Source organism: Thunnus thynnus, chromosome 20, assembly GCF_963924715.1.
Source record: "Thunnus thynnus chromosome 20, fThuThy2.1, whole genome shotgun sequence".
Classification (NCBI taxonomy): Eukaryota; Metazoa; Chordata; class Actinopteri; order Scombriformes; family Scombridae; genus Thunnus; species Thunnus thynnus.
This window is the reverse complement of record NC_089536.1, coordinates 15371361-15396715: the sequence shown is the minus strand read 5'-3', so window position 1 is coordinate 15396715 and position 25355 is coordinate 15371361. Positions and strand designations below refer to the sequence as shown.

Genomic DNA, 25355 nt, shown 5'->3' with positions numbered 1-25355 from the left:
CAACATTTTATTGGCTTTAAAAGTTTGGGTCCAAATGTGTGTTTCAGCTGGAGAGCGTCTACAAATGTTGTCTGTCACAAAAAAACAGATACATTTTAATTTGCAAGACAAAAATCAAAGTCTCTCCCTGTGACACAGCCCGATGTTTTCATTGGTAAAACTATCAAAACAGCAAGAAGCTTCTAAATACAAAGCAGCATGAGTGAAATTGGTGAACATAATTTGTTGATGATTTACTCAAGCTATCAGTCATAAAGTAATATTCAATCTATTTCCACTGTGCTCTTTGTCTGTGGTGTGTGGAGCTCTTTAAAGACCCCCCTGTCCTTTTCTCAAATTTCAGGGGAAGCAGTTTAGATACTGTGAGGAAAGGTGGAATTCATACGTAACTGGGGGAAGTTACATAATGGCACTTTAGTGTGGTTCTGCCCCTGCAAGTTCCAGTGATTGCAGACAGATCAGACCCTGGTACAAGCACTCAGACAGCCAGCTTACAAAGATAAAAGGAGGGCAAAAGAAACATGTTTTAGAGTGACTGAAGGAAGCACTTAGGCCTCAGCCGGGAGTTCAGGGCGGATTGCTTTTTGGGAGTGCCTGCTGAGAAATTCTTGCTTTTGGTTCTAGATGTTGGAGAAGATTTAGCCTGAAAACCACAAGAAATCAAGAGGATTTCCTTGAAAGCAGATAAGAAGGAAATAGAGGAGGAGATAATGAAAGAATGAGGATGTATACTCAGTGTGAGCCTGACAACTGAGCAATAAGAGACTTTGTTTGAATTTATGGTGAACAAAAGCAAACACTGGTTGTTTGAAAAAGCCTGCTGAGAGAGGAGCTGCTGAAGGATAGGATTTCAGGCAGAACCGCCTTACTAGCCTTGCTCGAGCAATTTCACAGTCTAATTTCGGCTTCAGCTTCCTGATTTTCTCAAGTCTCAGGACTTTGTCAGTGTCAGTCATGTCAGAGGAAAGAGAGTTGACCTACAGCGAAGCCATTGAGAAGGCCAGCGACTCCATCACTCGCTTCCCTCTCATCCCAATCAGAGGGGTTCCTCTCATGAGCTACATTGCCGAGAACTGGGACTCCATCTGGGCTTTCCGTCCTGACCCCTCAGACCTCCTCATCGCCACCTACCCCAAAGCAGGTAAGACATCTGGTTTGTGGATGCAGCTTTGATCACTGACAGTAAATCTCTAAGTGAGTTTTAGTAAGGACATTTCTTTATATATTTGAATGAAAGCTTTTTTTTTTTTTTTTTTTTTACAGTTGTGTACTTCAGTTTTCCATAAAGTCAGTAAAACCCTCCATGCAGTGAATGAAAAGCAATGGAGGGGAACCACATTTTCCTAGAAATGTTCAAGGTGGAGGGCATCCAACAAGTCATTTAGCCAATGTGGTGTTTTTCAGTGTTGTAGGAGCATTTTCTTTGCTGCTATTAGGCAACATATTGTGGGTGTAAGATGAGATTTGAGATTCAATACACAGAAATGATCCTATAAATTTAGCTCAGGGTTAATGTGTGTTTTTGGGACATAAGGGACAACGTGGACCCAGGAGATAGTTGACTTGCTCTTTCACAACGGAGATGAAGAAGTCTGCAAACGAGCCCCCACACCCGTCCGCAGTCCTTTCCTAGAGATCTTCTCCCCACCACCCATCCCCTCAGGTGTGTATCTGCTTTTTGTGATTACTATTTTCAGTAATGATTTATTTGAGTTGAACTGCTTCTACATCACTTCCTATTTTCCTCAGCACCATCTGTCCACAATATTCACTTCAAGTGCAGTGTGTGTCCTCTAGTTTGTGCCGAAACTTGAGAAATTACTCTCTGCCTCTCAAAGCAAAAGCAAGTCTGGCTGTGCCATGTCAGAACTCACAAATCCAATTCCTGGAGGAATGTTTTCATAACTGCTGGTTTATTCGGCCTTAATCAGGATCAGTGAGCTATTAACCCATTAACATTTGCCTCAGCAACCAAGTGCCCAAACTGCCTGAGTGACAGACTCAGAAAAGCAAAGACTGTAATGTCTACTGGTGACATAAAAAAACAAGTCAATATAGTTGTTCAATGTAGTGAAAACCTGCATTTCTGAATTAGTGGAACCGGATTCTGCAGGGGTGTCATGTTGCGTCCAGCTGCCTTGAATTATTTATTTATTTTTGTCTATTAAATTTTAAAGCTGCAGCATTACATTTTGGGCCACTATTAATATAGTGGCTTATATATCGAAATAAGAAAACAAAGACTTAAAAATGAGTGACTTGTTAGTAGTTAATGACCAAGCACGTTTCTGGCTACCTGATACACAAACACACCATCAGGTTGATAATTTCTAGATGCTTGTCTCTCATGTTTGCCTGCTAGGCAGCTAAAATAGTGAGCAAAGTAATGACATATTGTTCATTGCTGGAGAAATTAGGATTGTTGAACATTAATAACAAACCATGTTCTTTCAGTAAAAATTCCTTACCAAAATATATTTTAAGATCCAACTGAAAATCAGCCCAAAAAACATGTACTCACTGAATAAACACATGTTCTAGTGTTTCCACCATATAATTACAAAAAGAGCATTTGTCTTCTGTATTAGGAATATATGTGATAAGCAATGTGATAAGCATATAATGCCAGTTGACAGTACATTAATTACAGTACTATGCTCACTTTGGGAGACAGGAAAACTATATTCCTCTATAAAATCTTCATATAAATATAGAAGCCCTTCACAGTTAAATAGCTGTTTTATAAGCAAAATATAGTTGTCAAACCAATTTTCAAAAAATAATGATTTGTTTCTGGACGTGATATTGACATTATTCCACAAAAAAACATTTGTGAGGAGAACAGAAGGGATATAGAAGGGATCAACACATAAGAGCTTACCTATGAATGTTGAAGAGTTTGATGAGAAGTTTACTGACAGCATAAGGGCACATTAATAAAAATTAAGACCACATACTTTTTTAAATAGAAAGTTTGGGATAATAGTCCACATGCTATCTGGATCTTTTAGATATTGTTTGATCCAGATGATTTTGATAATATGGTTGAATGAGGAAAATTCCAAAACATTAAGACTTCCCTCTGTTAGAGACATGACCTCCTTTTTTACCTTATGTGGCTTATCTTTATTCCAAATAAAGTGAAAAAGCCTGTCTAAACAAGAGGTTAAATATTTGGTGACATCAAGGGTGGAAAAGACATAAAAGGCTATTGTTTTTGTATAGTGGGCTGCTCAAGTGGTCCACATAGTGACCGGCCCACCGGGATTTCTCCTGGTGCTCTCGATGGCCAGTCTGACTCTGCTCCGGGATGACGACGGGATGACTGGCTAGTCATCTCAGGAGTCGGGCTGCTAGTAGCTGAGACCACCGGCCAGCACCACACCAGCAGCTCCTCAAAAAAATATTGGAGAAATTTCCAAATAGGCGTTATTTGGATTAACTGACCACCTATTGGGAATTTAATAGGTTACTTCCCACCTGAAAAATATTAAAACTTAATAAAGTGACATATTGACAGTCCTACGCAATCTCCACCATCGTCATCATTTGTTGCGAAATGCATTCGGGATACTTGGCTGTCCAAAGCTTTGGCAGCCTTCGGGCAACCAATGGTGTAACTTCATCATTCAGTCAGTCAGTCAGTGAGTGACTCGGTGACAACAGACATTTGGGTTTGTAGGGCTGGCCCAGCTGTTGCAGTCCAGCCAAAAAAGTAAAAGGCAGTAGAGGAGGTTGTGAGAGCGTCTGGTTCAAACGTAGTTTTGGCACCAGAGCTAAGACCATAGAAACAGCGAACAGTAACAATTCTCTCTGCTCATCACCTTTCATCACCTTTCTCTATTTCTATTACAGTTAGTTTTTGGTGATTGTAAGACAAGCATAGCTCTGTGTACAACAATTTAGCTCACAAAAAAAAGTACAGTGATTTGACTCATGGATTCCTCAATTATGAGTTGACTCATCGAAGTTTAGAGGGCAGCCCCATAGCATACAATTTGACAATGACTTATTTTGCCAGAAATAGATTAAAGAAGAAGATACCACCCTCATATCTGTACAGTAAATATGAAGCTATAGCCAGCAGGTGGTTAGCTTAAACTGCTAGCTTGGCTCTGTCCAAAGTTAACAAAATCCTCCCACCAGCACCTCTAAAGCTCACTAATTAACATTTTATATCTTGTTTAATTAATCTGTACAAGAACCAAAGTGAACAAACAACAGATTGGGGTTTTATGGGGGGTTATGTGTCCGACTTCTTAGTCTTGTCACCGTGAGATAGGTTAACACTAGATAAAACGTGTTAAATTCCACCATTTCTGATCTTTGCCCTGTCACCTTATCTTTAACGGACAGATATAAGCGTGGTAGTGATCCTCTTATCTAACTCTGGCAAGAAAGCAAATAAGCTTATTTCCCAAGATGTCTAAATATTCCTTTTATGAAAATGTGAGGGCCATAAAATCAAAACATTGAGCTAAAACAGGCTTGAAATACTCTTCGATTGCAGCATTACGAGTGTCTCCGAGTGTGACATATCAAAAACTGGTCAATTTAAGTTTAAACATTCATTTCTAGAATTTAAATTTCACTATAGCAAAATAAAATTCTTTGCACGTACCTCTAACAAAATTTAAATTCATCTTTGTATAACCAACAAAGTAAAGATTATTCTTGTGTCATTGCCAACAGTTTTGCAGCAAACACACTGTTCACCAAGACACTTTGTTTAAAGATTTATTGCTTTGCTTGCTCTTGACATTTGTAAGTTAAAAAAACTACAATGGTACTAGAAAATTGGAAAGTCAGGCAATATTTTGACCTCTTTCTTGACATTCCACTATTAAGACATTGGCTGCCATAATACTGCTACAGGCGGCTAGTTCCTGTGTTTGTTGTCAGACACTTATAATATCTGAACCTTTCAGTGGCAAAAACAAGCACTTTTAGTGGAGATACTTTGACGGGCACAATTATCCCCAAGAATTACATTGCAGGGGTATGCTCAGCAAGCTTTGATAATATTGTATGTAACTGTGGTTATTGTCCAAATGTTGAGCATCATTACCTGTTGCCGGGTGCCGGGTGAAGTGATCTTGCTCAATACTGGACTAATTCCAAAAATTTTTGTCCCAATTAGTCACTTAAACCCCAAATAGTGGGAAAATAAGTTACACGTTGAAAAATACCAGAATTACCCTTTAATCTTGGTGGAACAAAAGTAATTTTAAGGTCATAAAAGCAGCTGCGGGATATTTACTCATAACATAAATACAGTGTTTCACATGCACACATCCATTTTCCTGAATTCATATCTCAGGTCTTGATCTTCTGAGCAAAATGGACCCCCCAAGAGTTATCAAGACACACCTTCCTTTTCAGCTGGTGCCTCCTGGGTTTTGGGAAAACAAGTGCAAGGTAAGACTTGATCTAATATTTGACTGAGAGCAAAACCCTGCAGTGAATTCAGTAATAGGATAATGGGGTGAGAGGTTAACAATACAAAGCCATACAACCACTGCCTCATCAAATAACCTGTTCTCTGTATTGTTGTTTTAAATCTCTGTTTTCTGTCTTCCTGACTGTGTATACAGGCTATCTACGTGGCACGCAACGCCAAAGATAACCTTGTGAGCTACTATCACTTTGATTGTATGAATCTGACCCAGCCTGAGCCTGGGCCCTGGGAAGGCTACATCCACAAGTTCATGCAAGGGACATGTAAGTAGATTAAAACACATTCCTGAGTGTCATCTTACATTCAGTTAAATTGGTTATTTCTGTCTGCACAAAGCTTGACCAAAACGTCAAACAAATACTTAAGTTAGTTGTTGGTTTCGACTGGTAATTTTCCTGTAGGTTGTTTTGTAAACCTAAAAATTTAAATATGTAAAAGTGGTTTTGAATCCATGGCAACTTGGAAGAACGAGTTTTCTTAGTTTTTCCCCCGTGAGAAACTTAACACGCCTCAATGGCTGTGACGAGATTAGCAGCACCCTGCAAGGCTGCAGAGTGCTTTGAATGCCAATCAGAAGAACAGTTCAGATCTACAAAAACATTTCAACCTGTTTATTTCTTTTTTGTTTTGTTTCTACTCTTTTATGAGATAAGCACTACCTCAGTCTAAATGCTTTTATGGTCTTTCTTTTCTTTTGGAAATGGTCAGGTTTTGAAGATGACCAAACTGTTAATATCTAATTTTGTGGTACTACTTTTTTGTTTCTAAGTTGTAACGAATGGCTTCAGTAAATTTGTTAAAGCTTTATATATCAGTTCTAAGCCATTAAAAAGAATAACTTTTCACCAGATTGTGAAAATCTGGCCGGCTGGTATCCTTCCAATTCACGAGGAAGATCACTCCAATAGATTGTTCTAACACTCACCTCCTGGAAAATGGCCCAATTCATCTGGACACTAATTTATTTATTATAGTTATTTATTATTAACTCATTAACTCATCTATTACTGACTTATTAAGCAGCTGTAATCAGTATTAACTACTTGTATGTGAAAAGGGTCACAAACACACAGAGGATTATGACCCGACTCTGCAGCTTTTTAGTGTCTTTGAGCTCATTGTTTTGGTTTTGTGGTCCGCAACGTTTTTCTCTTACTGCTGTCTCATCAGTATCATTTTTGGCAGCTGTTTTCAGCAAACTGCACACTACCTGCTCAGCACCAAACAGCAGAAAGACAAAGTTAGTAGCTAGCTGGTGAACATAGTGGAGCATTCAGCAACTTAAGAGACAGATATTTCCCTCAGGTGAAAACATAACAGAACTGAAAGGAAAGTAAATATTGGACTTATATTTGTCGGGTAGCCAGAAACTCAACTTCAAATTAATGTTAATGTTGCTCTATTTCAGCTGAATGCGTAAATAAGAAACTTGCCTTATAAACCTTACAAGGTGATAATAAACATGTGTGTACTATAAGTAAATATTGATGATGAATAAATACTAATGGCAGGGTTTCTCACTTTGTAATAATCCACCAATTCTTCAATTATAAATGATAACAAAGTCATTAAGAAAAGGTCATGTGTTTCTCACTTTTTAATTTAAAACAGCATAAAATCTTTATACATTTACAATTATAAATGTTATTACTAAATGACAGAGAGATGGTTGTTACAATAATATATGAGGACTGCAGTTGTAGATAGTTAAAAGTTGTTGATTTTGGTCCAAAAAAGACAGGACACAATGGGAAAGAGCGAGGTATAATAAATACAACATATGTAAGATTAATGATTGATTATTTGTGGTTAGTAGTCACAGTTATAACATTAACTTTTAACAGTGTCGTGGGGCTCCTGGTACGACCATGTGAAAGGTTACTGGAAGGAGAGAGAGAAGAGGAACATCCTTTACCTCTTCTATGAAGACATGAAAGAGGTAATGATGCTCAACATTTGGACACTAAACACAGTTACAATGTTATCAAAACTTGCTGAGTGTACCCCTACAATATTTTTATTCCCCCAGAATCCTCGGCGTGAAGTGGAGCGCATCATGAAGTACCTGGACTTATCGCTCCCTGATGAGGTCATCACTCGTATCGTGGAGCTGACATCTTTTAAGAACATGAAGGAGAACCCGATGGCCAACTACTCCTTCATCCCATCACCTGTTTTTGATCAAACCATCTCTTCCTTCATGAGAAAAGGTGCATTAATGTGCTCCCAGGAGGGCATGTACCAATCTCAAAAGCTCTGTGTTTCAAAATGAAGATTCATGGGTGAATATAATATCATGAACACCTTGTTTCAATCCCATAAACATACTGGGAGAAAGAAAGCAAAGTACCATTAATTGTGTAACATAATTCAGTTAAATCAACAAAATCTCAACATGACAATCAACATACAGAGAAGATTTGGTAACACTTAATTTTACAGGTTCCTTAATTTTACACTAATTTCCTTAATTTGCAGGTATTGAACGGTTAACTTTTAGGACATTATACAGAGGGGGAAGTGCAATTTGCTTCAAATTAAATGAAAAAACAGAAAAAAGTGTTAAGTTGGTTTAGTTAGACCCACTCATTATATTTGGGTTCACACATTTGCAAAAATTCTTAATAAATTAGACTCTTAACAATTCTTTAACTCACTGAAAATACTTTCAGTATGTAGTTTTGTGTGTCAAATGATAGCATATTAAGTTTTTTCTATAATTCCCTAAAAGTAGCGGTTCTGTCACTGTGTATGAGTGAACCTAATCAACTTAACACTTTTTCAGTTTTTTCTTACAGTTTGTACCAATTTGCACCACCTTGCTGTAAAATGTCCTAAAAATTAACCGATAAATACCTGCAAATTACTCAGGAAATTAGTATAAAATTAAAGGACCTGTAAAATAAAGATTTACTACTGTAAATCTTGTTTTTTATCATGTTATTTTGTCTTTTCCCATACTTCACATGGTATAATACAATGGTGCCCCCTAGAGGGTTTTGGATTTACTGCCTTTGCTTCTGGTTTATAATAGACTTTAGACAATAGAGGTTTTGGGGGAAAATAATTTAACAGCTTACTTCTGAGTTGTTTTTTTATTACAGTATATATTGTTATTGATTTATATGTCTCACACTTTCATCGCACTCTCTTCTGTATTTTTTTTTTCATAAATAGGTGAAGTGGGTGATTGGACAAACCATTTCACACCTGAGCAGTCCAAGCAATTTGATGAAGATTATGAAAAGCAAATGAAGGAAGCCAACATACCATTCAGGACCCTCATCTAATGGATTTTTGGGTTTTTCCAAATTGATGCAGCTCTGCAAACCAAAGACCAATGAACTGACACTGTGCAGCACTCAAACGGCAGAAATTTGACACTGGCTCAAAACCAAATCGATGAATAAAAAGAAAAATTGCTTAATTCACTTCTCAAGCCTAGCTGTTAAACACTGCGCCTCTCAATGTGTAGATGCAGAGGAAATATATGTCTTAAGGATCAATAAAAATGTACTCCACAATACAAGTACATGAGTTTATAATCATCACTTTATTGCATCTTATCACGTAAACAATATATAAGACCAAAAGTGTTGTGACTGCGTGGACATGCCCATTTTATGTCATGAGACCTTCGACAGAGTCCACAGACTGCATGGAGCCTATAGAGAGCGCTAGCAGCTGGAGGCATGTGGTTTTTCTGCCCATATGAAGTCATTTTGCAACCCTACACCACACTGTACAGAGCCCAGCCAAAGCAGGGAGGCTGCACGAGACACGAGCAACAAAGACTAGAATAAAAGTAATGAGCTGGAAAGTCAATCATATGAAAATGGACAGAGGACACAAAAACACAACAGCTGACAATATCCAAGTTTAACAAAAAATCACTTTTAATACATACTTTATTTCTTAGAATAAAATCTTAAATATTTTAATACTTTATTGGCAGGGATAACTCCCTTCATTTTAATTCAATCTCCTTCCTTATATAGAGGCTATTTTTATGTAGATTTTTTGACAAGTTTTGTTGTTTTTTTTTGTACGTTTTCCTGTGTTTTCTCCTCTCTCTTCTATTGGTTGGCTCACTAGGACTCCCCCTTTATTGGTTAGGATCCTCCTCTCTCTCTTCTCCGCCTCTTTCTCTCCAACCCTTAAGATCTCCTTCCTCCACATCTCTATTTAGCTTCTGTACCTGTAGAGGAGAAAATGGATAAATCAGACGAAGGGGAAAGGATTTGGGCAGACAGTTGATTCAGTCAACAATGGAAACAGACAGACAAGGAGACATGAGACAAAAAAACACTTAAGCTTTCTTCGCAAACAAACATATCATCTGTACTAAGCCAAAGTGAGAAAAAAGTAAGATTATGTGATCGCTAAGATAACCTTTCTCGGGATTCATTGCTGGATTTACAGTAACTTTTTGGTATAAAAAATACCCGAAAATCCAGTTTGATTGAGGTCTGAATGATAATTAAAGTATGAGTCTTCTACAGAAAACATGCACTGCTAAGAAAAACTATCTATTTGAGAACTAGTTGACTAGTTGAGGCCAGTTTTGTATATCAAAGGTTTTGCAGGACACCGGCAACATCAGGCGTATTTACAAAAAGCAGTACCAGAACAGGCACAACTCCTGCTACTCTCCTACTGCAGACAGAAACAACCCAACAAACACACTGTGACACTGACACTGACAACAGCATCTCAGAGGTGATTAACTCACCTGCTGAGGCATCTCACTGAGCCCATTTGACATCAGAAATAATTAACAAGCAAGCTCAAAGGAGGACTTCAAATACCGAGCGTGGCACTCAGGGGTCTCCCCGAACACTCATCTTCTTGCCACTTTGTTATTTTGTGATAGGATTTAATTTCCCAATTATGTCATTAAATAAAAGGGAGACCCCAGAGTTCCACATGACGTGAGACTCATGATATATACAGTAGACACCACTGAAGAGATCTGCATAAGAGCAGGAACATAAACATAAATATGCACATGAATGAAAGCTACACAGTGACAGCCGCTAGCAGTGAAAAATGTAGAGTACCTTGCTTTAGTTACAGGCTAATGGTGGTAGGTTGACTGGATTAGTCTGGAAATCAACAAAATGGGTTAAGTGAGTTAATGATGAATGGAGAGAAGTGGGAGTGATGAGAAAGACAGGGATTATAGAAATGATGGATTGGTAGATAGATGGCACAGTAGTATCAGGATCATTAAATAAAATGAAATGACAATACAAGATGAAGAGGGATCACAATTTCTTAAAATATTAATAAAAATGAATTTAAAAGATGACATTATTAATCATTAAAAAGAAAATGATAAATATTTTCAAGAGGAATCAGAATTGTTATCTTAGGACATATGATACATCTTCTTTCATGATGTTAGAGTGAAATGCAGGGATACTTACACTCGACGTAGTTGCGGGCAACAAACTTCAGCACCTCGTCAATCAGGATGACGGGGAAGGAAAGCTTCAGAACCATGAGCCACTGCTCCAAGGACAGATGGGTCAACTTGAAGATCATCTGAGGGGCAAAAGAGAGGGAGTCAGTGCCACTGGGAAAGCAACTACATGTCACAAAAATACAAAGACAATAAAACTTGAAGATTTACACAGGACTGGTCCTGTGGCTCTTAAAGCAAAGTGTAGAGAGCAGAGATGGCTGACTTACGGGCAGAGGGTCAACATAGATGATCATGAAGTGGAGGGACATGGAGAGGGTCATGGCGGACACCAGCCAGAAGTTGCTCCATGGGGGCATGCGGACCAGAGACTGGTTCTCAGACAAGCTTGAAAGGGTTGAAAAAGAAAAGAGTAAAGCAGAGATTTATGATAATAAACATCTTTGAATTTTTTTTCAATATATATTTTTTGGCACTTTTTTGCCTGTATTGGTCGGTTATTGGCAAAGAGGCCGAGAGGAAACAAGGGGAGAGAGAGATGGGTATGACATGCAACAAACGTCCCTTGCCAGATTTGAAACAAGGACGTTGTGGATATGTGGCCAACACATTTTAGTACCTGTTGAGAGCGTTGCACATCTCAATGGTGACCAGCACAGACAGGGCCATGGTCATGGGAGGGGAAGCCTCAAAGATATCGCAGTCAATGCCAGTGAAGTCCTCATTCTCATCGTGGCACTTCATGAAGTGGGACTGTGGAGAAGAGAGCCAGGGGTTATTGTGTGTCTGCGTGAGAGTGATTGTGAAAGAGAACAAGACAGAGGGACAAACACTCACCAGCTGGTGGTAGGTGACACCGGGGCCAGTGGGGTCGTACAGGAACCACCAGGCAGCACCACCAACAGTGGCAGCACCGACGTATCCTGTCAGAGGAAAGATAATAGTGTTGGTGAAGGTAAAGCTGAGTGTTTCTCCTGCATTGCAAGAACAGCCATAACATTTAAAGAAAATCCAAAGACAATGTCCTCAGTCCTACATACCACCAATAGCCATGTATCTGAAGAACAGCCATTTGGAGATCAGGGGCTCCTTGGGGGAACGTGGGGGCTTGCCCATGATGTCGAGATCGGGGGGGTTGAAGCCCAGAGCAGTGGCGGGCAGACCGTCAGTCACCAGGTTGACCCACAGCAGCTGGACGGGGATCAGAGCCTCAGGCAGACCCAGGGCAGCAGTCAGGAAGATACTAGAATAATGGAATAAAGGTGGAGAACAAAGGGAAGGTGAGCGAGAGACAAAGAGAAAGATAGCTGAAACATGTCAATTAGGAGCGTTTCGTAATTCATTGCTCCCATCTGTGTTGCGCTGAGGCCACTCACCAGACGACCTCACCAACGTTGGAGGAGATGAGGTAACGGATGAACTGCTTCATGTTGTTGTAGATAGCTCTACCCTCCTCAACAGCAGACACAATGGAAGAGAAGTTGTCGTCAGCCAGGACCATCTCAGAGGCAGACTTGGCAACGGCAGTGCCAGAGCCCATGGCGATGCCGATCTCGGCCTTCTTCAGGGCAGGGGCATCGTTCACACCATCACCGGTCTGGGATGGGAGGAGAGGAAGCACAAGTTACTTTCTGAGCGCACACACACACACCTTTCAGGTTTAGGTTGTATCATATGGTGCTGAACTCTTACCATGGCAGTAATGTCATCATTGGACTGCAGGTACTCAACAATCTTGGATTTGTGGGATGGCTCCACACGGGCAAAGCAGTGGGCTCTGCGCACGGCATCAAGGTGTTCATGAGAGGGCAGATCATCAAACTCACGTCCGGTGTAGGCCTTGCCATCAACATCCTCATCCTCACCAAAGATGCCAATACGACGGCAGATAGCAATAGCAGTTCCCTTGTTGTCACCTGAAATATGGAGAAGGAGAAGTTTGGTGGAGAGTAGTCTAGTGATACCAGACAGAGATCTCTCTGCCTACCAATCATCTGGGGATTCCTAAATGCACAGTAGTTGCTTGAACGGCAGCGAGTACAGCCACTAACAAACCTACGCCCCTTACATTTTGTTAAGGACACCCTTGCCGGAAATTATGCTCTCCCCTCACTCCCTTTTGTATTGAACTGCATGTCACCGCCCCAATATGAAGGGCCACCCTAAAGACTTCGGATTGGCTCTGCAATGCAGGTTTCTTTTAAACTCTCTAATTTTAACAACGAAAGCTGGGAGATTGTCCTCAGTCTCTAGTCGTGCAAAGCATTTAGAGACTGACTTTTAAGAGTAATTTTCTGAGGTGAAAAAACTAAATTGTACCACAGGTACATATCGAACAAACTACAGGACATATCAAGAAAACTACAGAACAACACACTGGATCATTGATAGTGCCTTTAAAAGCAAATTATATCATCTATAAAAAATAAATAATAAAATACCATGTAATCACTATGTAAAACACATAATCCAGCTTTAATAAAACTGTGTCAATTATTCATCCCACCCATAATACTGACCAGTGATCATGATAACACGGATTCCAGCAGCTCTGCACAGCTCAATGGAGCCAGTGACCTCCTTACGAGGGGGATCCAGCATACCCACGCAGCCAACAAAGGTCAGGTCAGTCTGAGGAGAGAGTTGAGAGAAGAGTCATTCATTTCAAACCTTATCAAGTCTTTACATGAAGTCACAGTTGAATTCAGACGGTCTCCTTTTAATATCAAATCCATCAGGTTGTGCAGTTCTCACCTCATACTCAGCGAACTTGGTGGAGTCCTCAAGGTTCATCTCATCCATCTTCAGTGGGGTGTCACGGGTGGCCAGAGCCAGACAACGCAGGGTGTCACGGCCAGTACCCCAGTCTCTGATAACAGCCATGATCTTGTCCTTGATGGCACCGGTCAGGGGCACACGGGTAGTTCCAACACGCACATATGCGCACCTGTCAATCACACCCTCAGGGGCACCCTGTGGAGCAAACAGGTTGCTTATTTTGAGGTCTGCCATACGGTGGTACAGAGTAAACATGCAGCACAAAGTGCAGGTATCTGACGGACCTTCACAAACATCTTGGCGCCACCATCACCCTTGGTGGGGGTGCAGTACACGGACATGGACTTCCTGTCACGGGAGAACTCCAGGGTGACATTCTTCTTCATGAGCTGCTTGATGACCTGTTGGAAGAGACAGAGATTTTATTTTTATTAGATAGGCGCACCAGTCACCCTACTCAGAGATAGGCATTTACAAAAAAACTGGTTTTCAATTTGTCTAAACAGGAATAGAACAGCTATTGAGAACAAGATGATGAGATCAAGAAAAAAGTGCTTTTGAATTTGTAAATAATTGCAAATATTTGAAAAAAAGTAAGTAACTGAAGGTTTTCATTGGTTCAGCTGCATTGACGATTAAAATGAGAATTAATGAGAGAATATAAATCATGTGGGAAACGGCAAGAGAAAACTTACAGCACAGCAAGCATTGGCTCTCTCGATCTTGGACAGGTTCTTCACGTTGCTGTTGAAGACGTTCATCTTCTCAACCAGGCAGCACAGGGCAGTCTCAGTGGCCTCACCAACCTTCTCATAGATCTTCTTGGACTAGAGAGAAGGAAGGTGACGGAAAAAGTTGGTCAAAGTCTAACAGGTCATGAGGTCTAAGTGTAGCAAATTTACTGTATATTGAGAATAAGGTTGTGGATGCTCGTTTCAAAAGGCAGACTTTACCTCGTTGTAGTCCAGAGAGGAGTCGTTGCACAGGGCGCAGATGGTAGCCAGCTCAACAAGGCCGTCGTATTTGCTGCAGTTAGTCTTGGCACCACCCTGGGAACTGGAAGACAAAGAAATAAATTAGACATGCTTCATGTGCACTTCAATGTGCAGCATAACTGATATTGACTTCAATTGTGATACATGGCATTGAAATGCAACTTACACCTCGCCCTCAGGGGTGTACTTGGAACCAGAAATGTCAAAGGCATCAAGTTCAACATGGTCGCCTTCAACACCCTTGATAATGAACATCTGTGGAGCAGGAAACCAAGAAAGTTGTCATTATATATACTACAAACTGTATTTACTTGACTTCATTTCCTTTTTTGAGTAAACTGAGTAAATGTTGCACCCTTGGTACTCACCTTGGTCACACACATCTGGTTGGTGGTGAGGGTGCCAGTCTTGTCGGAGCAGATGACGGAGGTGCAGCCCAGGGTCTCCACAGAGGGCAGGCTTCTGACAATAGCGTTCTTCTTGGCCATACGGCGGGTACCAAGGGCCAGGCAGGTGGTGATGACAGCGGGCAGACCTGAGAGACATCGGAAAAAACTGTGAGTGCTGATGTGTTGAAGAGAAACACATTCAGAAGCATTTTGTTCCTCTGACTGTTGCTCTGGTTATTTGACATGCTTCTCTCACCCTCAGGGATGGCAGCCACAGCCAGGGCAACAGCAATCTTGAAGTAGTAGACGGCACCGCGGATCCATGAACCTCCATGGACGGGGTCGTTGAAGTGACCGATGTTGATGGCCCAGACAGCGATGCAGATAAGAGTGATAACCTTGGACAGCTGCTCGCCGAACTCGTCAAGCTTGGCCTGCAGAGGGGTCTTTTCCTGCTCAGTGGCGGCCATCTGGTCGCGGATCTTGCCGATTTCAGTGGAGACTCCGGTGGCAACAGCCACACCGATGGCCTTGCCAGCAGCGATGTTGGTGCCCTGTGGAGGTGAGAAGGAGATGAAGGTAAGGAAACAGATAATGGTAGAGAAATAAAGTCAAAAAGCTTGAAACATGGCTGCAACAGTGAAGATAAGAAAATAGGATGCTTACAGAGAAAAGCATGTTCTTCTTGTCCTGGTTGACAGCTCTGGGGTCGGGAACAGAGTCAGTATGCTTGATCACACTGACAGACTCACCTGAGAAAGAAAACAGATAATTTAACTCAAAACTGTTGATGGACAATAGACAGAAATACACATATTGGCAGACTTTGGTATTGGCAGGTTTCTTGTAAGCTTACCAGTAAGGATGGACTGGTCAACACGCAGGGTGGTGGACTTGATAGAAACAATCCTGATGTCAGCGGGGACTTTGTCACCAACTGTGGGAATCACAGAGAAGCCAGCTTTAATATGAATTCTTGTTATTTCTACTAAAATGTCATAGATGTGTTGTGTTTTATTGATAATAAAAAGAAAATGAATACAGCCATGGTGACTTATATTTGCAGACTTCTTTCTGTGAGAATATTTCTCAAGTTTCTTTATTTTTGCACATCCAAGTGACTGTAATAGTTGCTAATAGCACAACTATTGTCATCCATCTATGTAACCCTAACTAGAAAATAATGTATTTTCAATAAATTTCCAAAACAGTAGTAGAAATGATTCTCAATATCAGAGCCTAACTTGCCATACTTAATCCATGGATTTCATAATATGGCAGAGCCTAAACTGACACATGCATGCCCCAATGAGAATGAGCCAAACATGGGAGGGGGGGCGGGGACAGCCAGCTGGAGAGGCAACAGGTGTGCACTGACAAATGAACAGAAGCAGGCAGTGGCAGAGAGGGGAGAAGAGGTGCGGCAGGTGCTGGTGAGGGTATTTATACTCGTGATTTTGTTTTCCTTCAGTCAGCATGTTTTCACAGCAGTGTGGCTCTGTCCACCCTCGCTATCATTGCCTTAAAAAGACATGAAGCTTTGCCGTCTGCCTTAACCAGACACATATATCCTGAATTTGCAACTGTCTTGCTGGTAAACGAAGCTCCTTTCTTTACCCCTCAACAGAAATGTACGTAAGTTAATGGATGTGTAATTAGACAGTGAAGAGACTATTCACCTGTCATCAGTGTTTACAGATCAGACTGACAGACTGGGTTACACCTTTAGATAATAACCTCAACCAGCAACCAATAAGGCAATCTTGAAATGTCTTACCAGACACCTCCACGATGTCTCCGGGGACGATTTCTCTGGCCTTGATCCTCTGCACACTCTTTCTGTCAGAACGGTAAACCTTGCCCATCTCAGGCTCGTATTCCTTGAGAGCCTCGATGGCATCCTCAGCGTTACGCTCCTGCGGCACACACAGATGAAAACACACAACTGGTCATTGAAGAGTGGAAATCAGGAAAGGGGTCAGCAAACGCAACAACAATGTGAACGAGCCTAATATACTCTGACAGTTATCACTAAGGGGAAGTCAACACGCTTGTTTATCCTTGCTTGGACATAAACCAGACGTGTTGTGTCCTTGGGCTGGTCCGTGTCCTCTAGCAGGCTTTGAGTCATTACGCACAGCAATTACACACTGATACACAACCCACAGGCTGATGACATATGAGTAGGTCAAATTTATGATCTGATGTGAACTATTACATCTTAGTTTCTGCATCGTCTTGCTGAGAGATTCTGCAACAAGAGGATGTATTCAGAACCGCATTCAGATATGATATTTGGAGTTGTAAAATTGGATATGGAACATGTCGGTTCTGTTTCCAATAAGAAGAATGGGAATGAAGCAGTTGATATTGACATTTGGCAGGGACATGATAACGATAATGTTCTCTCATTGACTAATGCCTGACAGCAGTGCCAAGTACTTAATGGCGAGCATGTAGAAGAGCATCACTTGTACAATGTGAATCATCCACTGCCTGCTGTCAAATTTCTGTGAAAATGTAAACTGGGCATGAGGACTGCAAACATAATTAACTCTAAATGATAACTAAAATAATACTTAAACGTATTTAACTTTTTAATGCACAAAAAATACAATATTTCTATAATAACTGAACTCTACAAAGTTTTTTAAATTTTTTGTGACATCAGTAAAATAATCAGTGAATAATATTGTTAATATAAGATTTGCTCAGTGTTGTAACAGCAACATCAGAGCAAACACACAAACTATTTTGAGCTGCAAAGCTGTAAAAAGCGATAGTGTTCCAGTTGGGCAACCACTTCTGGGTATAAATCACGGCAGTAACTGGAACCTGTGTACTTTCTGTCATCATTGAAATGGATATGTCTTATTGCTCAATGTGCTGAGCCTGGGTCACTGACCTGCCACACTCCGACAACGGCATTAGCGATGAGGATAAGAAGGATGACAAAGGGTTCCACAAAGGCAGTGACGGTCTCCTCACCTTCCTCAAACCAGGCCAGCACCTGAGTTGGTAAAGAAGAAGAAATCAGGGTTCATCATAGGCTGAAAAACCTTGTAGGACTGACACATTAGCATGGTTTGACATAGCATTTAGATAGTACAACATGAGAATAGTAGTGTGAAAATTTGACAGAATTTTATTAGCTTAATTGTAAAGGTCATTTTCAATGACACTGTATTTAAGCTACATCTTCATTTATTCTAAAATATTTTAATTAGTTCCCTTTTCCAGTTATTTTGATAATAGTTTTGTAAGTCATAATGTGATTACATAATTGTTTTTTTAATTTGATCTCAGTGTCCCATAAGTCCTTGCTCCTTCTGACTTCGACCCTCTTTCTGCGAAAGCCCTTCGTTCCTTCCTTCAGTCCTGACCTTTCCTGAAGGATTCAGTTTCTCTCCTCAGCTTGGAGCTTTCTTAAAATAAACCCTTACCCCTTTAGCCCCCCTATACTTTCCTGACCTCTTCTCTCACTCGCTCCTCAATATTCGCCTTCTAAGGCCATCGTGACAGCTGCCCGAAGGGGTGAAAGCTGTGCATAGGAATTAATACACCTCCTACAAGCCCTCACAATCTGTCTCCCTCTTCTCAAGTTTGTCGTCCTCAAAAATACACAGAAGGGTGGAGGGACTTGGAGGGGGGGATAAGAAGTTGTCTTGACAAAGTGACCAGAGATACAGTAAATCACCATTTACAGTTGGTGTAACAGGTTTCCCTGTTCCAAGATGGCTTATAAGAATATAATAATAATAAGGATGTGCCAAAAATGAAATTATGAGAAGAGAGTGTTTATTCTTGTGTGATTAAGTATCTGATCCCACATGATGTCACTGTCTTGTGGAATTTGTTGCTACTATTATGGCTACTTCAAATCCTACTACTGTTACTTGAGTTTAAGATGCACATGACAGGAATAACCGCAGTTTAAAATGACTGGCGTGATTAAAGAAATACACTAAACCTTGTTTACTTACAAATGAGATGCAGGCAGCCAGCAGCAGGATCCTGACAAGCAGGTCCTCGAACTGCTCACCGATCAGCTCCCAGATGCTCTTACCTGAGAGAGAGAAGGGAGGGACGAAGAAAGAAAAATAAGACAATCGCTAACAATCACAAAATAGGGATGTAATTACTGAAATGTGCATGTGAGAGTGTATTTGTGTGCAAAGGGAAGTGTTTTCAGTCTATAGTGTGGATTCATGGCCTTTGTTGCGACAGATGATGGTCAAAATTTAATATGTATTGCCGGTTATTGACTGATGATGTCCAGTGACAAGCAGGATTATGTTATAGTGGGCATCACACAATCAAAATGCTGCCTGTGTGATTTTATTATGGGCCCTCAGTGGATGAGGGTTACTTCAGATTAGTAATGACAGGTCAAATCAGGTGTCTTGAAGTTCTTAACCTTCTGTTCAAATGTGCACATTTTGTAAGTGTGGCTGCATAAACACTCACCCTCTTCAGCTGGCAACTCTGGAGTTGGACACAAGGGTGAAGAAAGCGGAGACAAGAGAAAGAGACAAGAAAAAAAATGTTTAGTAAAAATGATGCGTGATAAATTAATGTACAGCTAAAAACAACCAAACTCTGGTAGGAAAACCTTAGTATAAGATGATAAATGCGGTCTTTCAAAATTCGCTAACTTCTTCCACCTTTTCAAAATCTCTTGTGTGCTTTTTACTCATGCCTGAAATAAAAGGCCATTATACTGTTTTCTCTTATTTGAAATTTGTGTCATCTTCATTAGCTTAATTGTAAACTGTGATTCCCTACTTAGGCCTGCAGTCACTTTAAGTCCTTAATCTTTAAAAGAAAGTAAAACCTCACTGTCCACAACATAAATGTTTAATGGCAGTTCACTAAAATGTCCCAAGTCGACATGAAGATCAGAGTGAAAACAAGAATGTTGTTGCTTTTGAGCTATAATGCCATGTTACAAAGCCTTCGCTAATTAGCCATTCCACTGGTTATTGATCAGCCATCATATTACAGATCATTTAGCTGTAAGCCATCTAAGGACCTCCCCCTTTAACCCTGCCTAAAATTATCAACCTCTCCTGTTAACGCCCGCCCCATATATCACCCAGGAAGCTTCTTGAGCCATCACCTGTCTCTCTCGCTCTCCAGCCATCTTCTTTGGCTATCTTTAAATAGCTCTTCAAAGCCCTCAAAGTCTCTGCTTCTCAATGTCTCTGCTTTTCTACCAGCTGTTGCAACTCCTCTTTAAAAAAAAACATTGCATGCAAAATCTCAACCCAGCCCAACTCAACAGTATCTCTGGTGTTGACTCCTCCAGAGACAATCTAAGTAAAAGTCACTCCGCTTCGTGGAATATTTTAAATGCAAACACTCAGATTTTTCTTTAACTGTGATGTGAGAAGTTTCTCTATGTGGCCTAGTTACCAAACAGTTACTATGTTCTTCTGTCAGTAGGCCTCCCACCCCATCCCTGATGCCCAAGCTCTCACCATTGAAGCCATACTTGTCCAGGTTCTTCTTGAACTGGTCGGGACTGAGACCGTGGTGCTCATTCACCCCGAAGTACGCCAGGCATTCTGCCGGGTTCTTTGTGTGTGCGTTCTCCATCCTTTCTGGATAGACAAGTGATTGGCCGTGTAACCGTGCCTATCCCCGCTCTTCTATTTCTTTGTTGTTCTCTGCAGTTATCACCCTTGGTCCACCACCCTCACCTAGAAGTGTGGCACCCTCCAATTCAGGAGTGCTGATCTGACAGAAAGAGCGAATAAGTGCACACATGCTCAGGGTTTTATACCACCAAGGGGCTCAGGATTGGTGGACACCCCGCTGACACACGCCTCCAAATTCCAGCATGGGAGACATGGTGGGGAGGAGGGGGGGGGCGGCGAAGGGTGGGGTGGGGTGGGGAGGGGGGCTCGAGGTGGAGCAATGGGGAGGTGAGATGGTGGACTTGGACAGGAACTGGGGACAAGGCTTGGATTTGGAAAGGAGGTAATGCAGGAGAGTGGTGGTGCAAGGGCTGGAGGGGAGGAGGGGGTGGTGGTGGTGGGGGGGGGGGGGGGGGGGGGTGTCGTACCGTGGATGAAAATGAGATCTGTTTTTGGAACATGCATGGTCAGTGGAATAAGACGAAGGGAGAAGGTGAGAGAGTGAGACAGGAGATCATCCACAGGGGAGGAGGGGGGGGGGGGGGGGGGGGGCATTGAGTGACGGCTCAACTGGTTTCTGCTGAGGAAGGTGGCCAAGCCAGAGAGAGAGGAGTGACGCACTGAAGAAGGGAGAGATCGTAGACACATAATTTATTACAAGAATTAGCTTGCATTTTTACAGGGAGAATGTGTTTGACGTGCACACATTGACAGATGAAGTTCTCAATCACAGGAAAACAAAAACTCAAACGAGAACTTTGTGCAGCAGAACTGCATCATCTCATGTCACCAACACGCTTTTTTTTGCAGTGCCAATAACCACTCATTATAACAGACACACCAAACATGATGATAAACTGAGTTAAGTAACACATGGGAATGATAGAGGAAAGAAGAAAGTGAGTATGTAGTAGAGGAATGATTGCAGGGAGACAGGAATGCCAAGAGGACAGCCAACCAGTGTCATACTATCGCACTGCGGAGCAGAAGCCTCGGCTGCAGATACAGGAGGATCAAGTTTTATTTCTCTTTTTTTATGAGGAAGGGAAGGCGGTGGGGAGATATGGCATGGCTTAAGTAGATGTGCAACAGATGAATCGGCCACAAATTGCCGTTCAGCGAGACACAGTGGCCTCTTGTAGTGGGTTCAGAGTACTGAATGTGTTGTTGAGTCTGCATGATATGACAGAGCAAGTGACCGAATGACTGAATTTGCATGATTCATTTTGTAAACTTGGAGTTTCAGGCTTAACTCTTTTTGATTTTTATGCTTAAATCAGTCTAGTAACCCAGGATTTGATTTTTCTCTGAAAATGTCTGGTTTTCCTGACAGCTACACCGCCACAAAATGCCACATAATGAAAATGTTTGCACTACCTTGAAGATTCAGTACAGTACATTAGGTTGAGCGCAGTGCCTGTTGATTTACTATTTGTTTTAACAGCAGTAATAAACAGGCAGCTGGGTGGTGCAGAGTCCTCTGTGGGCAGGAATTCAAGTTGCTGTTGCTAATCAATAAACTGACAGGTGTTCCTGTGAGAGCAGCAGTGGTCACTGCTCAGCACGTCTGACAGCTACAGGACGCATTTTTGCCGCAATCTATTTTCTGCATTATTTTGTTGCGAAGCGTCACTTGTGACATACAGACTTAAAGGTCAATTTGTTTTCAGTGTGCAATAGATTTTACTCTCAAAATGCATTTTTTTTTGGACAGCTAATGCATAACAAGTGGCATTCAGTAAAGTTTGTCTTCAGTTAAACTGCACTGATAAAAAGTTTAACTGCTTTCAGTATCCGCCGTGACCTGCGTAATATGTCGGTGTTTGATTTTACTGTGTCATATTTCATTTGAGTGTCAGAGTGGCCATCAAGCATAGACATTAGATACAGTTTATTCCCCTTTCACAGTCATGATTTGTAGAAGGGACATGGTGTTGTGTAATTTAGCTGACTGGAGATGTACTTCAAAGTCAATGAAAATAACAATGTGAATCTTTGTGATGTCTTGTTTTTGTCCACCCAACTCCAGGGAGTTTTGACAGAATTACACCCACAGCATGATTACTGTATTTGAGTATAATATCAACACTGTGGCTGTCCTTTAAAACATTCGAGAAGTTCTGCAGCACAAACATTTACTCTCTTCATATTTGTCCTTTATATCTAACAAACATTGTTAATTTCACTCTTCTATGATCCATCTTTGTATTTTATAATTGGGATTAATTTAGAATCCATGACAGTTTTACACTTCAGGTCTCGTGATGACTCTTGTGACTGACTTGTGACCAAAGTTTAAACAATAACTTATTTTATGACATGAACCACGATGTCAGACAGCAGTACTGATAAAGCCTCTTCAGTAAATGTTTAAACATCTTTAATTCTTAAACAGTCCAGTGAATAGTTAAATTATCAAAAAAATATTGCTTTTTAGTGTTTTTATGATACTGAGAGAACAAAATATCAATTTTATTCAAGATACATAAAGGAATGTCCCCTGTACTGAGGTGTTTTATACAATATGAATGAAAGTATGGTGATTGATATTGTATGTATACGGAAAATTAAAATAAAAAACGAAAAATAAAATCTCAAATACACTTCAGAAACGTGGATTCTTCCGTTGATCGAGGCTTGAACTTATGAAAAACAATTCTTTTTGCGTCAAAGAGAAACATCTATACAATTATTGAATGCAATAGTAAGAATATTGTATAGTGTTGTATTACAGCACCTAATAGCTCATGAGCGTAATTTGTATGCAGTTACTATGAGTAAGTGAGTGTGTTTCTGAATAAATGTTTACTCTTAATACACAATATAACTAGGAGTTTACAGTATATACAGTATTTGTCTATTCATAAAACAAACATGCTGCTCCTCCACAGTGAATTTCTAAAATAGGGGGTTGTTTTTGTGGTGGCTTTCAAGTTTCCAATCAGCTGCTGGAGACCAACTGACCCAGCCCTCTGGCCTGCTGGTGAGGCGCAATTCCATTACCAAAAGGTAGAGTAAATTATCCATGATGTAGAAAGGCAGCAACTAACACGAAACTGAAGCGCTTAGTTTAATGTACAAGTTGCAGCAGAATTTTGTTCAGTAAAGCACTAAAAATGACCAAATCTAAACATTCCTTCCCCTCTAAAAACAGTTTTATAGTGTGTGTAATGTATACCGTATTTAACAAGATATCTTCACACCATCCAAACGTGCGTGCTACATGCTGAACTTTCAAAACCTCAAGGGGTGAAGTTGATCATTGCTCAACTTCTAAAAGTAAGAAGGCAGACAAACAGTTGGCATGAGATTTATGTTGAATTAACTTTTTAGTTCTTCAGACATGTTGCTAAAACATTTTATTCTTTTTCTGTTCTGCCAACGTTCCCATCTCTGTTTCACCCACCCGCTCCCCAGGCCTCAGCTGTTGTACAGCCGTTTTGACCTCTGAGATTTGGGGGCTGTGATAGGGGTCGGCCTGTCAGTGTCTCCCTCAGGGCAGAGCAGTGACATTTAACTCAATATCCCAGAAGGATAAGGTTTCTCCCTCGCCTCCCCTCCATCTTCCGCCTCTGTCTATCGGTGAGGTGTCAGTAGCCTGTGTGTGTGCGGAGCCTACTACAGTGTAAACCCCTGCAAGCTGGGACACCCATCACCTCCAGCTCCCTCCGTGGTGCTAACACGCCACGCCCCTCTTGCCAGGCTGAGGGATCACCATGTGCCGCTTTAACCCGTCCAGCCCTCCCTCCTTCGTTTGTGAACTCAATACGTGTTCCCAGTTCTGCACAAGTGTTAAGTACTGCGGTGGTGCAGCTGTACGCACGGCTATGTTATGCAACTAAGTCTGTCTCTGCTGACTTGCACGGCACAAGCAAAGTGAGAGGGGACAAGGCGACATTTATCACTTAAAGACGTGGAGCCGGGATAGACTGACATATTTCCTAAAGAAGGTTATTGTCATTAACAGTACATTCTGTGGGTTGCACATATGCTGTCCAACTGATTAACAGCATCCATTTGTGGGGGTATAATGAAGTGAAAGAGCCAGAAACCCACTTTAATTGATCTAGTTTTATGATATACGACCCAGACTCATGTGTCAGCCCAGCGGTGTAATACGTAAAAGCAGCATCTTAAAGGACAAGTTCACAATTTTTCCAAGTCTGTCCTAAAACAGTCAGATTCCCAAATGAACATTGAAATATGTTTTTCTTGCTGTAATCATTCCTCCTGTTCATTCTGGCAATTAAAATATCCCTTCCTCAGGTGTTTTCAAGTTATGGGGCACAAATTCCAGTCTTTTTTGCAAGCAAAAATGTGTTCAGAAGTTTATCTGAAGCTCATGTGGGGGCTTCAGATGTCCAAATTAGTCAAATTAAGTGGATATCTTCAAAGGTTTTAGCCATTTTAGCACAAATTTCCCTCTTTTTGTTTCTATTCTTTCACGGCTGCTCAACAGGGAAACACAAAGAAGGAATTTTGTACTTCAGAGGCTGTAATTGTGGATAAACTTTTTGCACAAATCAAGGACCGTGAATTTTGTCCCCCAACACTTACACTGAAAGTGCATTCAGAAGAGATCTTCTACTGGTCTATGGTACTGTTTCAATGCTCTTACAGGCATTTGACTAATGCATTAGAACAGATTTGAAAAATTGTGAACTTATCCTT

General features: G+C 41.0%; 2 protein-coding genes across 4 annotated transcripts; one reads left to right on the top strand and one right to left on the bottom strand.

The window, feature by feature from the left end:
- The first annotated feature begins 428 nt into the window (after nucleotides 1-428).
- sult1st6 (sulfotransferase family 1, cytosolic sulfotransferase 6) lies at nucleotides 429-9615 on the top strand. Of its 2 annotated transcripts, XM_067576508.1 has the most exons (7): nucleotides 430-1141; nucleotides 1535-1663; nucleotides 5321-5418; nucleotides 5595-5721; nucleotides 7303-7397; nucleotides 7488-7668; nucleotides 8636-9615. In XM_067576508.1, exons 1-7 carry the CDS (start codon nucleotides 955-957, stop codon nucleotides 8746-8748), a joined length of 930 nt encoding a protein of 309 aa, XP_067432609.1. In that variant the 5' UTR covers nucleotides 430-954; the 3' UTR covers nucleotides 8749-9615. The 2 variants fall into 2 exon arrangements, with proteins under 2 accessions (XP_067432608.1, XP_067432609.1); XM_067576507.1 differs by having other exon boundaries at nucleotides 429-1141; nucleotides 7303-7668.
- On the bottom strand, nucleotides 9333-20815 carry atp2a1l (ATPase sarcoplasmic/endoplasmic reticulum Ca2+ transporting 1, like). 2 transcript variants are annotated; one of them, XM_067576506.1, is made up of 24 exons: nucleotides 20526-20815; nucleotides 19513-19530; nucleotides 19029-19111; nucleotides 17951-18055; nucleotides 16823-16961; nucleotides 15902-15982; nucleotides 15712-15797; nucleotides 15302-15599; nucleotides 15025-15191; nucleotides 14823-14911; nucleotides 14615-14717; nucleotides 14357-14488; nucleotides 13946-14062; nucleotides 13638-13856; nucleotides 13403-13514; nucleotides 12576-12799; nucleotides 12260-12480; nucleotides 11924-12126; nucleotides 11721-11806; nucleotides 11503-11636; nucleotides 11153-11270; nucleotides 10888-11005; nucleotides 10519-10563; nucleotides 9333-9656 (listed from the first exon to the last, which is right to left on the bottom strand). In XM_067576506.1, the coding sequence occupies exons 1-23, from the start codon at nucleotides 20641-20643 to the stop codon at nucleotides 10559-10561; spliced, it is 2976 nt and encodes a 991-aa protein (XP_067432607.1). In that variant the 5' UTR covers nucleotides 20644-20815; the 3' UTR covers nucleotides 9333-9656; nucleotides 10519-10558. The 2 variants fall into 2 exon arrangements, with proteins under 2 accessions (XP_067432607.1, XP_067432606.1); XM_067576505.1 differs by lacking the exon at nucleotides 10519-10563.
- Between the last annotated feature and the right edge of the window lie 4540 nt (nucleotides 20816-25355).